General features: G+C 57.7%; 1 protein-coding gene and 1 long non-coding RNA gene across 3 annotated transcripts; one reads left to right on the forward strand and one right to left on the reverse strand.

Annotated features, from left to right (window-relative positions):
• The first annotated feature begins 101 nt into the window (after positions 1-101).
• LOC116281041 (uncharacterized) lies at positions 102-8,566 on the forward strand. Its single transcript, XR_012073847.1, has 3 exons — positions 102-1,223; positions 1,419-1,668; positions 7,182-8,566. It is a non-coding gene; the product is annotated as an uncharacterized lncRNA (long non-coding RNA).
• Positions 8,567-11,724: 3,158 nt separating this feature from the next.
• Positions 11,725-15,156, reverse strand: BAG5 (BAG cochaperone 5). Of its 2 annotated transcripts, none has more exons than XM_072963814.1 (2): positions 15,024-15,156; positions 11,725-13,307 (listed from the first exon to the last, which is right to left on the reverse strand). In XM_072963814.1, the coding sequence occupies exon 2, from the start codon at positions 13,277-13,279 to the stop codon at positions 11,936-11,938; it is 1,344 nt and encodes a 447-aa protein (XP_072819915.1). In that variant the 5' UTR covers positions 13,280-13,307; positions 15,024-15,156; the 3' UTR covers positions 11,725-11,935. The 2 variants fall into 2 exon arrangements, with proteins under 2 accessions (XP_072819915.1, XP_006216934.1); XM_006216872.4 differs by lacking the exon at positions 15,024-15,156 and adding an exon at positions 14,479-14,698.
• Positions 15,157-15,210: the final 54 nt, after the last annotated feature.

Here is a 15,210-nt window from a genome sequence, read left to right on the forward strand (position 1 = left end):
ATGGACATTCCAGGCGCCAGGCAACGGGGAAGGAGAACTTTCTCTCAGTAGGACCAGGCACCCCCCCCACCCCCTGCTCTGCTGTGCCCCCAGGACGTGAAGGCACATGGCTGCCCAGCCCCTCAGGGCCTCTGACGCCCAGGCCCGCTAGCTGGGCACCCAGGCTGACCCGGCCTTCCCTGCCCATTGCCTCCTCTGATCATGCTCCCTGGCTAGGCCCCCAGGGCTCAAGTGCAGGGTTCTCTCAGTGTCCTGGGACCCCAGTCCTCTGTTCCACACCATCCCCAGCCCTTAGGCTTGGCGGCCCCACTTGGGGCCCAGCCTGGCCCGGGGCTGGCTCTGTTTGCAGCCACGCCTGGCCGGGCCCTGGGCCCCTAGCAGCTGGCCTTGGTGTCCAGCACGGCCTCTGTTTGTCTGGAACCAGACAAGGGGTTTTGTTTTGCTCCCTTCAGGCTCCACTTCCTGCCTCCGTGGAGAGACTGCTAAAGAGCTCTGGGCCCAGTGCCGTCAGCTGGAGGGCAGGGGAGGGGGCACAGTAGCTGGTTACTGAGCTCCTGGTCCGGCCAGCAGGCCTTTGCCCTCCCAGTCCCCACGTACAGAGGCCCAGGGCCACCTCCGCCAGGGTGGCCAAACCCCAATGTCCCCCCACAGCCCTGAGAGACGATGTCCCAGGTCCCCACCCAGGCCTGTCTTCTGTCTAACGGTGGTGCTGGGGTCCCAGCTAAACGCATAGTCCTTGCAGGCCACGAACATGTCCAAGCTCCCTGGCCCTGACCTGACACATAGCAAGCAGCCCTCATCCCTGAAGCTTGCCTGTGCGCCATGGGGACCCAGACAGACAGCTGGATACAGACCCCTTCCAGGCTGAGGCCCCACAGCTGCCCGGGCCCGGCAAGGCATCTGGGGAAGGGTCTGCGTCTCAACAGGTGCTGTCACGTATCAGGAGCAAAGCCAGGGGAGGAGGCTGCTCATGTCCCTTCCCCTCTTCTGTCCACTTCCCAGGGAGGCAGCCTGGGCCTCTCCACAGCCACGCAGGGGCCCCTCAGGGTCTCTCCTAGGCCTTGAGCTGGAGACAAAGAGGCAGCTGCCGGCAGAGCGAGCTGGGGGGCCACGGCCTTTGTGAGCATGGGGCCCTCCTGGTGACCTCACCGCCGGCCAGAGAAGGGCCCTTTCTTCCCCAAGGCGGCCGTTGGGAATCTGCCTGGGGACAAAGCTGCTGCCAGGTGGGGGACCAGTGAGTGGCCGGCCCCCTTTGCGGCATAAATTAGTGGGGGCTGGGGAGGGGAGGGGAGGGCAGCTGCAGCTGGTGCCTGGAGGCAGGCAGACACATCCGACCCCCATTCACACACGGGGGATGGGGCTGCTCCCCTCCAAGCCTCATTCATTCATTCACCCCTGCTCCTTCATTCATTCCACAGATGGTCACTGGGCACTGGCCCTTGGGACGCAGAAGAGCATCTGGTGGATGAAGGAGTGAATGGACGGGTGATGGGCAGGGCTCCCAGTCTGGAGAGGGAATCAAGACAGACAGTCACAGTGGCCCCCGAGCTGCAGTGCTGGGCAGGGAGCTACGCCATCCAAGCAGACACCTGGACACCTACGGCTGCACATCTGTCCCTGTGGGGGACTGAGGCCACGCAGCAGGCGCCCGGCCCGGCCAGCTCCCAGGTGAGGCCAGGGAAACTTGATTTTCAATGAGATAAGTGGTGTTGGGTGATCTACTCGCTGTAGGACCAAGGGCTTCCCGTCCCCAGGGCCTGGGTGCTGCACAAAGCGTCCTCACTGCCTTACTGGCCAATGGCCCTCCCTCTTCAGGGCCCTGCTCCTGCACCAGAGACGACTGTGTGAGACCTTGCTGGGCCAGGGAGCCCAGGGTGGCCGGTGGCGGCAGGGCCACGTGGACATCACAGACAGAGCGCAGCTGGCACGGGGCACCCAGAGAGCCCCTCGGGCTGCCCCTTGAAGGCCCCGGGTCTCCTCTGCGACACTGGAGACCCTTGCCCCCATCCCCGAGGCTCTGAGTGCACCAAGGCCCCAGGCCAGGCCAACTTCCTGTAGGCAGAGGCAGTAGGTGCGGAGCTGGCCCTGAATGTCATGCTGGGCCCTGGAGGCAGGCATGGGAGACCCATGTCCTCTCCATGCTGAGGACAGAGGCAGAGAGGATGTCTGAACATGTGGAGGGCACCAGTTCAGGGCCCTGTCCCCAGTGCTGCCCTTCCCACCCAGACACTGTCCTGACTTGGGGGCCTGGGCCTGAGGCCTTTGATTGGGGTCGGAGACTTTCGGGCTTGCAGTCACCACAGAAGCACAGAGAGCTCTGAGATTTCTGTGCTGGGAAATTCTGAAGCCTTTTTACCAGCAGGAGACAGGGAGAGACCTTACACAACTGAGCACCCGCTAGCTGTGGGGCATTTCTGTGCCGCCTTCTTTCACTCCCATTTATGGATGGGGAACCTGAGTCTCCTCCGCCCTGGCCCAGCATCATGGCTAGGGAGGAGACCAGGAGGAGGCCCGAGGCTTCCAGGGCACTGAGCGCAAAGGCTGGGGCACATGCAGACCGCAGGAGCCCTGCACCCCCTCCTTGGAGCGGAGAGCTGGCAGGGCGGAGGCGGGGTGTAAGTAGGCCAGTGCTTTGTGCCGTGTTGCCATGGCGCCGCCGTTGCCGCTGCGCAGGCTTCCTTCTGGGCCCTGTTCCCAGGACGCCTCGAGCTGGCTGCCAGGCATCCCTCCCCAGCCCTGCCCAGGCCCCATCCATAGTCAGGGGCTGCTCGCAGTCTCCCGGCCCTCCCCTACCCCCAGGCCCCTTGCCCACCTACAGGCTGCTGGGAGGCCGTGGCAGAGTGTGCCACCTCATCACACAGCACACATGTGCGTGCACACAGCACACGTGCACAGCCATACCAGGCCCTCCCTGAAGCTGCAGGAGCCTCTGCCTCACCCCCAGGAGGAGCAGGAGGTGGGCTGCAGTGCAGAGCTTCAGCTCCAAGACCCATCCTGGGCTCCGAAGGGCTGCTAAGCCCAGAGCCGGGCCTCAGAGGCCTCGGCCAGGGGCTGCCTCACCTCATGGTCCTGCAGACTTGCTGAAGGAGACTGGGAGGGGAGGGGGCTCTGCTGCCTAAAGAGAAGACAAGACCAGAGCAGCAGTCCACACGGGCTGGCCTCCCCGGGCCCCGTTGGGCCTCGCTGTTCTCTCGATCCCACAACAAAGTGGGCTTTACTGCCCATTTCACACACAGAGGCCCAAGGAGGCCCTGGTGGGCAGCTGCCTTGGCCAAGGCCGCCTGCAGTCTCTGGGCCTCTGGCGCAGAGGGGCCTTGGGCACCCAGGGGTCCAGCACAACTCCCTTGGGTTGCCAGCTGACGTCAAAGGGTGGAGTCTGGGCATCAGTGTGGAGCTGACCCCAGGGTCCCTGTGGCCCCGTTGGCAAGGACCCCAGCCTGGGGCGGTGCGGAGTAGGGCACAGGAGATGAGTCTCCGGGGGAGATGCCCTGGGGAGGGACAAGGTGGGTCTGGGCCACTTCCTGGGGGAGAGCTCTCAGCCCCACTTTGAGGGTCACAGCTGGGCCCCGTGGTCCCCTGCCTTAGCCTCCAGGTCTGACAACACAGGGGTCCCCATGCCCACCTGCCTGTGCGGATGCTGGCTCCTGAGGGGCAGGAGGGGAGTGGGAGAGATGCCTCCTTACCAACAGCTGGGCCTGCATCATTCTGACCTGCCAGCCGCAGGGGCAGTGACCCCAGGGAGCACTTCTGTCCTTTGGGGAAAGTGCTACTGGCTGTCAGCTCCCAAGGCCCCTGAGAAAGGCCCTGAGGCTCAGCAATGCTGGCCCTTCAATATAAAGGCCTGAGGGCCAGAGAGGCCAGGGCTTACTGGTGGGGGTCCTATTGTGTGCAACTTACCGCTGAGGCCCCCACAGCCCCCCAGCCTAGCGCCGGGGCGGTGCGCAGCCTCTCTCAGAGCCACAGAGCTGTGTGAGGTGTGCTCAGGGGGCTCTGAGAAGGCTGGGCTGAGCTGGGCTCAGATTAGGGGAGGTGGGTCCTGGGAGGCCTCAGAAAGCTTTCTGGGCAGGGGCACGGTAGGGGGCAGCAGAGGGAGAGGGCCTTCAAGGAGGGGTGGTGTGGGCTGGAGCTGGGGGCCTGTCTGGGGTCATTGGGGAGGAAGGGCGAGGCAGGAGGCAACCCAACATCAGGGGTGTGGGCAGGGGAGAGGGCCTTGCTCCTGGCAGTGAAGTGACAGTGGCCCTGAGGCTTGCCTTGGGCACAGGCACAGTGCCACTATGGGGCCAGGCTGGGAGGGCAAGGAGGTAAGGACACCCGCCACACCCTGGGCCACCCGCCAGGCCCTGGGGTGGGTGGGCTAGGTTGCTGGGGCTAGTGCCATGGTCCCCATCCCTGCCCCACCAGGCTGCTGTGGGTAGCCTGGAGACAGAGGCCTGCCTTACACGGTGACAGGAGACCTTTGCCCAGGGCACCGTCACCTGAGCTGTCCCGGTTGCTGCCGACACAGGCCCTGGGAGGCCTGCTGGGGGGAACTGCGGCTTGGAGAAGGACAGGGCCTGATTCGGCCCCTGGAGCCCCGGGAACACCACGGGAGGCCTAGGCTTTGTAGGACCAGCCCTTCCTCCCCACAGCCCACAGCAGGGCGCAGACCCCGGCACAGGCTCACTCATGTGCTGCTGACCTTCCAGTTCCTTCTCCTTGGCTTCCACCAATTTCCTTGGCCTTCCTGCCCTTGACCCTGAAACACAGGAGCCCCAGTGGGGCTAGAGAACAGAGAATGGGTCTGGGATCCCCCAGCTCCGGGAGCTGTCAGTCCAAGGCCAGAGAGTCTTAGAGCCCTGATGGGACCAGCACGTGGGGTGGGGGCAGGAAGGTGGCATTTGCAGGAAGTAGCACTTTGCTTGGGCGTGAAGGCTAAGCTGAGTTAACCCAGGAGGGAGGGACCAGACTGCTCAGAGATGTGGGCCCACAGCAGGCTGCCTTGCCTGCCTGGCCACCGAGGCTCCACCCTGCTGGTGTAATGCCACGTGAGCTGCTGCGCGCGCGCCGATCCGGGCCTCAGACGGTCCTCCTGGTTCCCCAACTCTGAGGGGCGACTCAGAAGCTATGAGATCCACAGGCCTCCAGGCGGACCCTCGATCTGGGTGTGTGGTCGCGGAGACGGGTCACGCAACCCGCACAGCTCGCGGGTAGAAGCCGCAGCCAAGCGGCGCCGCGGCCACCTGTCCAGGATCACGAGGGCAGGTGGGCCCGGTGGTGGTGGCCCAGGCGCGACAGCTGCGCGGCCGTCTGCCCCTGCCCGCTTCCGGCTGCTCCCTCCTCGCGGGAGGGTCCTGGGCTCCGCGAGACCCGGCCGCGAGCGCCCCCTGGCGGCCGCATTGAAAACAAACCGTGCGGGCGAGGCTCGGAGAGGAGGTGCGCGGGCTCAGGAGACCGACCTCTAAGGTCAAGGGCCCCGCCTGCGAGCCGGTGAGCAGGTGCGCGACGGTGCCGGCCCAGCTGTGCGGAGGGCTGGGCAGTGGGGCGGGTCTGTCTGGGTCATCCCTGCCCACCCGGAGTGGCAGGTCCCGCACGCAGGGGGGCTCATACAAGCCTCTAGGGGTCGCATCTGGCGACCCCTGAGGGCGCACTCCCAGACTGGCCCAGGCACAGGCCCAGCACCTGGACAGTCATCCATGGCAAATGTCACCGGGCCAAGCTTGGTGGCACTGCTGTGGGCTGGGCCTGGGAGGCCCTCCCCATGAAGTGCCCAGTCCAAGAGGGCCATCTGTACCTGGCTGTTCTGGGGAGCCTCTGGTCCAGGATGCAATCCTGCCCTGCTATGTGACCATGGTTCCCCCACAGCCAGCAAGGCCCCAGGGGATCCAGCCTTGCAGACTCTTACCTGAGCTCTCACCTGGCTCCAACCACAGGAGCTGCTGTACCACAGGGCCTTTGGACTAGCTGTTGGTCAGCCCTCACACTCTTCCCCAGACCCTTGCATAGTTCCTACCACCAGGCCATGCCAGCAGCCGCATTGATCCTAGGACATGTGCCTTTCTTTTGAGTGACTGGGTCTAGAGTGAAGGCCAGAAGACGTCTTTTTCTGGGAAGATGGAACCTGGGCCTCCTAGGGAAAGGAAGGCATATGGACCCAGGAGCTGAGTGCCCCTGAGAGTGCCCTGGGCTTCCCTAACCCACCTGAGGGGAGAAAAGGTGCTGAGACAAGACCTTAGGTTCAAGAACTAGAAGCCGGGCACCTGGCTGCCCCAGGCCCATGGGGTACACCTGGCTTCTGTGCTGTTACATCCTTGCACTGCTTCTGTGACCCTGTCCCCATGACTAGCCCTTCCTGCTGGGAACCCCCATCCCCTGGTGCCACCCTCAGCACCCCCAAAAATCATCTCCCAGGGTCACTCACTCTGCCTACTTCTCTTGCCCCAGCCTCCCTCCTGGCCCCCTTCCCTGACCCCATTGCTCCCAGTTCAGCCCCCATCTCTGCCACCTCATCTCTGCTGGGTGAGCATTCAACAAAGTGCCCCATCCTCAAAGACCCAAATCCTCTCATGGCTCACCAGGGCCCCACCATCCAGCCCCTGGCACCCCTGCTCCATCCCCTGCTTCCTGCCAAGGTTCTCCCTCACACTGGGAGACCCTCCCACCTGGGGGTCTCAGTGTAAAGGGCGTGCCCCCAGAGCGTTTGGACTCCCCAGCACAGGTGCCCCCTCCCAGGGGCGCACATCTGGGTCTGTGCATGCCCTGTCCCCTGGCACAGCACTCCCGCCTGGACGGTGTGGTTCATGACTGTCATCTGCCAGCCCTGGGCCTGGCCAGGAAGGTGAGGTGACCGAGGTGTGCACCCCTGGGGCACCCCTTGCATGGAGGCTGCTCTGTCCCTTTGGCTTCTCACCCAGCTGGGTGCTTAGCCAAGGGCAGTTGGTCAGAGGTGAGGGTGGCAACCCGCCAGCCCGGCCAGCCTTCCCACCACACGGACCTGGGACCCAGCACTGCTGACCCCACCAAACAGACAAGCTGGGCACAGGGGGAGGTCCTGGTGGTGACACCAGGATCCTGGCTGCAGGGACAGTAGACCAAGGTTTTTTGAATCCCAGTGAGCACAAAGGCAGCTGATTTTAAATTCTGTGATGCTATCTAAAGAGCTAAGGTTTTCCATTTATTTATTCAGCAAGTTGTTTTTGGAATAGGATTGTGTGCCAGGACCCAAGGACACCACTCCCAAAGAGCTCGTCCGAGGGCACTCCGAGGGCCTGCCACTGCCGGGGTGTGGCCGCAGGGATGAGATGCCCACCACGGGAGGCACGTCAGCCTGCAGCCCGCAGCCTGGCGGGGGGTGACCAGCAGGCCCCCAGCGGCCAGGGGCAGAGGAGCAGGTACGCAGGCCATGTCCGCAGTCTCAGAGGGACAGGGGTGAGGGCACCAAGACACGCTCGCCCAGAGTTCCCTGGAGGACGAGCTGGGACAGTGAGTGGGAGGACTGGCAGTGTTGGTCTGGGGGACAGGAGGCTACAGAGAAATGGTTCAAGAGTTGAAAGGATGATCATACAAATGAAATCAGCTGTTTGCAGTCCTCATGGAGTGAGGGCAGGGCGAGGTGGAAGCAGCAGGGGGCAGTCAGCGTCTTGTAAGCTGGGTGTCACGGGCTCCTGGCTGCTCGGAAGGTCGATGAATCCTAAGAAGGGAAATAGCAACCTTGCTGAGCCCTTCACCCCAGTGCTCTGGACCAGTGTCAGAGGCCACCTGAGCTCTCCATGCTCTTGGCCAGCGTCGCCAACACGGGAGCTTTTATAAATCCTGACTGCACCCACAGCGAAGAAATCAGAGCTCCTGCGGGGGGGACCCTCCAGGTAAACCTGCCACAGGTGAGCTTGCGCTGAGCTGGCACTGCCCCAGGCGGGACTGTCCTGCCCTCCTCGTTACCGCGTGGCCTCGGGCAGTTCCTTGGGCACGTGATCGCTGCAGTGTCCGAATCTGTGAAACAGATGTAACACCAAAACCTGCTCGGAACGGATGCACCTAAGATGTTTTGCCTGAGGCCTGGCACACAGAAAAGGTTCAATCAATGATGATAGCTTGAAAAATAAGTGTAAGTGAGACGCCCCATCAGACCCCCTGTCAGCCAGGCACCCTCAGGCCTGCCCCCTGCCTCCGGTTTGGGCCTAGCTGGCCCTCCAGGTTGTGCTTTAGCGCCCCAGGAGCCAGAGCTGAGCTGCCCAGCCTGCTCCAGGGTTTCTCCCGTCTGGTTCCCATCAGCCTTGGGGGCCCCTGAGCCTCCTCCCTCAGCCTCCCAGGCCTGAGCGCCCGCCCTGCCCCTCAGATGGCCATTCTGAGCATGATTCGCCTCGCCCTCCCCTCTGCCGCCTCAGCATCAGTCCCCGTCCCGCCGAGGCAGTGCGTCCAGCCGAGGCAGTGCTGAGGCTTGAGGAGTTCCTGTCGGGCGGGTGTGAGCAGCCGAGGCCTAATGCAGTAGGTCGCATCTTGGCGCATGGCAGAGGGTTTATTAAAAATGTCCAACTTCCCCCAAGTCAGTCTTTTAAGCTGTACGACCTGTTTCTTTTCGCTCCTGGCCTATCACACATCACACGTGTCTGCTGAGGGGTCGCGGGGTCTCCATCCGGATCACCCGGGAGGTACGCACAGGCAGAGGGGGGGACAGCAGAAAGGCGCCCGCAGGAAGAGGCTGGGGTAAGTGTCGGCAGGCAGCCCCGGAGTGAGGGTGACCTCCCCAGGAGGCAGGATTGGCTGGGGAGGGAGCCTGCAGTCGGAGCATTTCGGAAGCACTGGAAGGACTGACTGGTGAGCAATACACCTCTGTTAATGAGAAGAGGAGTTTCAGCAGCACACCTTAACTCAGACCTTTCCTCGGGGAGAGGGTGTTGCCAGAGTTTCCCCTTCTCCTCCCCGTAAGGTCAGCACCCTGCCCCCTACCAGCAGAGTGGGAGGCCCCGCCATCCAGTCCCACACTTCCTGGGTGGTTTCTATGGGAAGTTACCCCCTCACCCTAGACTGGATCCTGGTCTGTGTTCAGCGCTACAGCCTCCTTGCGTCTCTGCCGCCAGCAGGACCCAAGGAGCCCACCTGCCCAGCGCCTGGCCCGCTCTGGGAACACCCACGGCAGACAGCACACGAGGGTGAAAACATAACAGAACTCACACCTCAGACTCACAGCCCTTCTCCACTGCAGAGACAAGCTAAGAGATTTTTTTTATTTCATCAATAATTAAGGGTATACTAGTTTGTGTATCTCAAAATCACACTGAACTACTTAAGACACAGTATTACAACAGTCATACCGTTAGTTAACGGGGAGAGGACAAGAACTCACGCTGGACTAACACGCCTTACGTCACATCAAATCAATGTTTTGAGAAAAACACTGGGTGAGTTAAGGGCTAAAAAGCTTTGCTTAAAAAAATTTGTGTGTACAGGATAAGCTTAGACCCTCAAAAACCAGATTAAAAACTAGCAAAGTAAAACAAGTAAGAAAAACTGGTTAAACTTTTCAAACGTACTGAAAATTATGTCAAATATATCGAGGCATTTTAGCAAAATACAGCAGTGACCTGTACCTAGCAGATGCTCGCTGCACTTACTTTCACGACCGCTTCACTGTAGGAGGATTGACTTTAATCTACCTGCGTAAAGAACGATCTGACCGCAGTGCTGACCGACGTGAGGAGAGCAAACGTTCGCAGCCATTTTTTGCACGCATATGGATCACACAGTTCAATGCAGACCCAAGGCCAGACATGTCGGGGCAGGTTCTAATTCCAGTGCAGATTCTCTCCGCGGAGAAGTATAAAAGCACAGTGAAGCGAAAAAATACACGCAGCAGCGCCCCTGAGCAGAGGCTCCCAGCGGGGTATGAGGGCAGCTACATCCGGTGTCACCAGGGCTCCCTACGGGGACAGAATAATCAGGTCCAAGGAAGTAGAGCAGGCCGACACACACAACACGCACGCACGCGCGCGCGCACACACACACACACACAGGCTGAGGAGAGCAGTCTGAGCTGGCTCTATGGAAGTTGCAGGAAACATCGCTGCAAATGAATGATGGGGGAGGACCTGCTCTCATGTGACAGTGGCTGCTCTGAAAGGAAAGGCGGACACTGAACTTTCAAATTCAAAATTAACACGAAGTAGTAGGCGCTGGCGCAGTATGTGGGTTATGCCCGAAGTGAGTCAGGACGGCCTCGATTATCCCAGTGGGCTAACTCAAACAGTGCTCTTCAGGATTTTAAGAGCACCCTAAAATTACACCGAGTAGCAATCCTAAAACAGCTTTGGTCAAAATGAGCTACCAATTAAGCTGCACTCGAGAGCCTGCTGGATGTGCAGACGGGAGGTGCTCTTGCCCCAAGACCTCTGACTGCCCTTTGACCCCACTATCCAATGAATCTAGAACATTCCTAGTAGGCAGGCCATATCAAGGGCTTTTAATTAGCGGGCAGTACTGACAAAGCGTGAAAATCTCCTAGGGCTGCACTTTTTATAATCTTTCAGGTATTCAGGGCTACTCCTTTATCTTATTTTTAGCTGTTTACAAAGTTATCAAATATCTCTGAAAGAAAATCACAAATTACTACAGAGCTCAAAGGGTGCACTCTAATAGGGTTACTCTGAGTGACTACAGGGAGCGGTCTGTTAGCTGCGATGCTGGGGCAGCGTCTTGCCTAGGCGCTTCAGAACTCTGGGGAAGTCTCTTGTTCACGTTAACAGGCAACCGTAAAACTGGATCATGAATTCGTAGGTACAGAAATACGTATAACCTTTAGCAGAAGAAAAAAACATTTCATGCACTGATATTTACTGGTCCTCTTAGGCACTAGACAAACATCCACATGCCAGTGACAGGAACTCAGAGGCGCAGCAGGGGCCCAGAGAGCGATGTTTCCGGGTGCCAGGCGTTGACGGCTAACTTCCTCTGAATAAGCGACAAGGATCTGGTCCCGCAGGGCTGCAGACAGTTTCTGCTCTCACACACCACACAGCAGCACGGGGAATGCTTAACAGGTGTGTTCATCATGCAGCCTTGAACAACAGGAGAAGCCCAGGACATGCTAGATTCATTTTTGCTTACTCTGACACAACCTGATAATAGGTAACTAATCTCGTTTTCATTATCCTACTCTGGATACAGGTGTTTCCTTTTTTTTTTTTTTAAGGTCCATTACTAATTTCTAAGGGAAACTGGAAGTTCAGATTTTACAAACAAAAGCAACTTGAAAATGTTAGCTGGTGTTCTTTCTTCAAAGTAGTCTCAAATACTTTTTTGCTATTAATTTTCATAATTTTCCTATGTCACACACAAAAATAAGAATCCCCCTCTAAATGCAGAGTATGGGGGGAAACACAGACACCGTTCTTCAAACAAAAAATGTTTATGAAAGAACAGACTGTCTGGAAAAACAAAAAACTCCCACCCTGTTAAACTGGGTGGGACTAATCGGGTTTTAGAAATGAAAAAAATCCTTCTGCTTTACTTAGTATAATGAAATATGTAATTGTACTGCTTTAGTATTGGACCTTACTTCTGTTTAACCAAAAACTTCCCCCTTTCTCATAATTGTCCTAGAAATTACTATGTAAGGTTACGACTATTTCTAGATTCTGAAATACCTGCATTTGAATGCTTGGACAACCTATTAAAAAAAATTAAAAAGCTGCCCCTATTCCATTTTCTGATTTAAAAAAAAACCCAAAAAATCACACAACATACAGATAACGATCCAAATGGAAAAGTTAATAAGCTGTAATATTTGTTTTGCAACATCAAAAGCAGCAGAGATACTGAATATAATTTGCTAAAATCATAAATATGGAGATTGAAATATGCATGTAAAAATCACATTTAGGCTCAAGAAACTGCAAGCTCTCTATAAATACAAAGACGTATGTATAAAGTGCAAAACAAGAAGGCTCAGCCCGGGCTGGGTGCTTCAGTACTCCCATTCATCAGATTTCAGGTCGAGATAGCTGAGGATGTTCTGGGCGAGCTTCACCGCCTGCTTCCGGGAAGCCTTACACTTCTCTTCTCCCTGCGGGTCGACCGCGTCCAGGGCCAGCAGCTGCTTGGTGAGCAGCTCTTCCAGCCGCATGTAGTTCTTATCAGTCCGGTTGCCGTCAAATGAGAGGACTTCTCCCTGGATCTCCGACAGGTTTCCAAGGACGTCCCAGACGGCCTTGTGTGAGGGGTGCTCCTCACACACAAACGCCTTTCTCTTCTCCAGGGCTTCCTTCAAGTCGATGTACGTGATGAGGGTCTGCACTTCGATCACTGCTCTCCTCCTGGCCTCCCGGATGCAGGGGTTCTTTTCGAGACTAACCTCATCCAGCTGTCCAATTAAGCCCTGCAATTCTGTTTTGGAACTTAGGTACAACTCAGGAGGATTCTGGGCTTGAAGCAGCTCGTTTTTTATCTCTCGCATTCTCTTGAGGACTTTCTCTATTTTTAAAATGGAATGATTCTGTCCCAGGTCAAACGCGTAAGTGGTATCCGCTTCCTCTTCTAAATCCAAATATTTCAGTAACTTGTTGATATCTTCCACGACCTCCTTCCGGTAGTTTCTGATCTCAGTGCGCCCGCACACATCCAGGGCATCCAGGGCCGCGATCAGCCCCGAGAGCACACAGGACAAGTGCCTGCAGGTTTCGTTACTGTTCACTCCCATGAGGAGAGCGATCAGAGTGCCTCTGGCCTTGTTCACCTCACACATCACAGAGTTAATCTTGGCAACGGAAGGGTGTGCGTCCTCGGACAGTGGCAGGGAAGGCTGCTTCTTCATGCAGTCCTCGATAATCTCTTGCACCGCACAGATTTTGGTTAAAGTGTGATACCGAGCTTTCCGCAGGGAGATCTTGCCTCCAGTTTTAACATGTGTCAACCTCAAAATGATATCCTGGATGCCTTCTTCAAATTCATCAGTTACGCAGTTGCCTCCACTATAAAATGGCACGATCTTCTCCTTCACCAGGGACTGGGCTTCTTTAAATATGCTCTGTATCTCGAGCCGGTGCGGGTGGTTCGCGTTCTGCTCCAGCTCTTTAAGCAGTCGCTCCGTCTCTCGTGCTGCCCTCTTCCTAGCTTGCTGAATGTCTCCTTTTCCTTCAGTGTCTACAGAGTCTATTTCAAAAAGTTGTTTTGTTAGAATCCTCTCCAGTTTCTTGTAATTCTTGTCGTCTGACAGACCACTGAAACCAATTACTTGCTGTTCTATACTTTTTACTTCCTTTTGGATTTCCTGAAGCCTACTAATAGAAGGGTGTTGGTTTCCCATCTCCATGCTTTTGTTGTGTTCAGTTTCACAAGCACTAGAAGATGACAAAAATCGTAACTTATTACACCACAAAGCCTGCAGAATGGTAATCATATATTAATTCTTTCTAAAATTCTCATTTTAAAGAGATATGCTTAAGAAAAAGGGCTTGTCATTATTGCATTCCGAAGGACAGTCATACTCAAGTAGAAAATTAGAGTGACTAATCAACTCCTTCTGAAAATAACCTAAACACCGCCGTGATTAAGACTGGGGTTACTGTGGAGTGGAATATGAGGTGGGGCTCTGGGCCTGTGAATCTCAAGTTTCTTCAGTTGTAACAGAAAGCAGCATATGCCTTCAAAGCATGGCATTACATTGAACTATCAGCTTGGAAAAAGCACAAGTATCTTAGGTCTTGACATTGGCAGGAGCAGGGCACCTCTGTGCAATGTCAACAGTAGCTCTTCTAACCCTCCAGACGTTATCAGTACATCTAAGCTCCCCCACCAGGCCAAAGAGCTATGCCTAGTTTCCAGAAAAATTAACTAAGCAAAAGGAACAAAGCCACCAACACACCAGTGGTTCACGAACAGCCCCCGAAGCCCCAGCTCCTACACGCTTGTCCACCCTTCAAGCACTTCTATAAAGCTGCCCTGTTTTTTGCTCCACTCTTTTAGTACCTAACAAGTCTTCTCTGCACACATAAATACTTCCACAGGAAAGGCGAATGGGATTGTGCTAAAGGCACCATCTTGGGCTTTGGAGGCCTAATACCTTCCTGGGCCCTACCATGATCCCCTCCCCTCCAGAATACATCCCGCAAGAATGTGACAATTATGAATAATTCATTCACTAGCCTCCCATTAAAAGTCCAGAATGACTTACCCCGCTGAGGGTGTCCCCCCTTCTCCCGACCGACTGGGGTGTGTATATAGATTACAAATACGTAAGGTAGAGATGGGTGGGTTGGGAAGGGTAGTGGGGCTGGGCCTCATTTCCCCTCCTCCACCCTCCCCCTGGAGCTGTCTGTTAAACAGAATAAAAGGATTTTTTTCCCCAAGGGCTTGGGTTTCCACAAACAGCTCACGGGAGGGGGATGGATAATCCATTGAAACCAATCCCTTGTGGGTGTCCGAGCCCAGAACATGCCGCTGGAGGCCCAGGAAGGGCAGGCTGCCTCGATTCTTTCCTCCCCTTCTCGCCCTTGCCTCCCAGCACTTTACCCAGAAGAGATCTAAGCTGGTTTGGTCTTGGCTTCCCGTGGGTGAAGTGGCGAGGTGGAAGATCAGCCCTTTACGGGGTGCGGCGCGGCAGGTGGGCCCCAAGCTGCATCCCTCTCACCCCTCCCGGCTAGGTCTGAACGGGGCAGCCGGTGAAGGGGCCGACGGTGGCGGCGGCAGCTACTGGCCGCAGCGGCCGCTCCGAGCGTCTCGCCCGGACCCCACGACGCGCCCGCGGGCCCTGACCTCACAATGGCCCGCGGGGGGAGGGGGCGGCCGCGCTCGGCCGGGCTGGGGGCGCCGGCGAGGAGGGAGGGAACGGAGCAGGGGACGGCGCAGGGGCCGGGGCCGGGCCGGCTGCGGGGAGCCCGGCGACGAAACCAGGCCTGGCCCGCGTGGGACCCAGGGCTGGGCTGCACCCACTCGGGCCGGGCCGCAGCCGGGTGAGAGCGCCGGCACAGGGGTCGTCCGCCCGCGAGCCGCATCCAGGGGAGGCCGCGCACCCCCGCGGAGGGAGAAGGCCTGCGCCGCCGCCGCGCCTCGCTCACCTGTGCCGCCCGCGCCATCGCGCGCTCCGCCGCCGACGTTCGCCACTCCGCTCCCGCCGTCGCCTGGGCCCAGCAGCCCCGCCTCCGGGCCAAACAGCCCCTGCCCTGGGAAAACGTCCTTCGGAAGCCGCGCCGTACCTCAACCCTCGCCGAGCCTGCGGCGAGCTGCCTCGCGCAAGCTGCCTAG

Source organism: Vicugna pacos, chromosome 6 (genome assembly GCF_048564905.1).
Source record: "Vicugna pacos chromosome 6, VicPac4, whole genome shotgun sequence".
Classification (NCBI taxonomy): Eukaryota; Metazoa; Chordata; class Mammalia; order Artiodactyla; family Camelidae; genus Vicugna; species Vicugna pacos.

Coding starts and splice junctions, on each gene's coding strand:
- BAG5 (XM_072963814.1), bottom strand. CDS start 13,279: ATGGAGATGGGAAACCAACACCCTTCTATTAGTAGGCTTCAGGAAATC.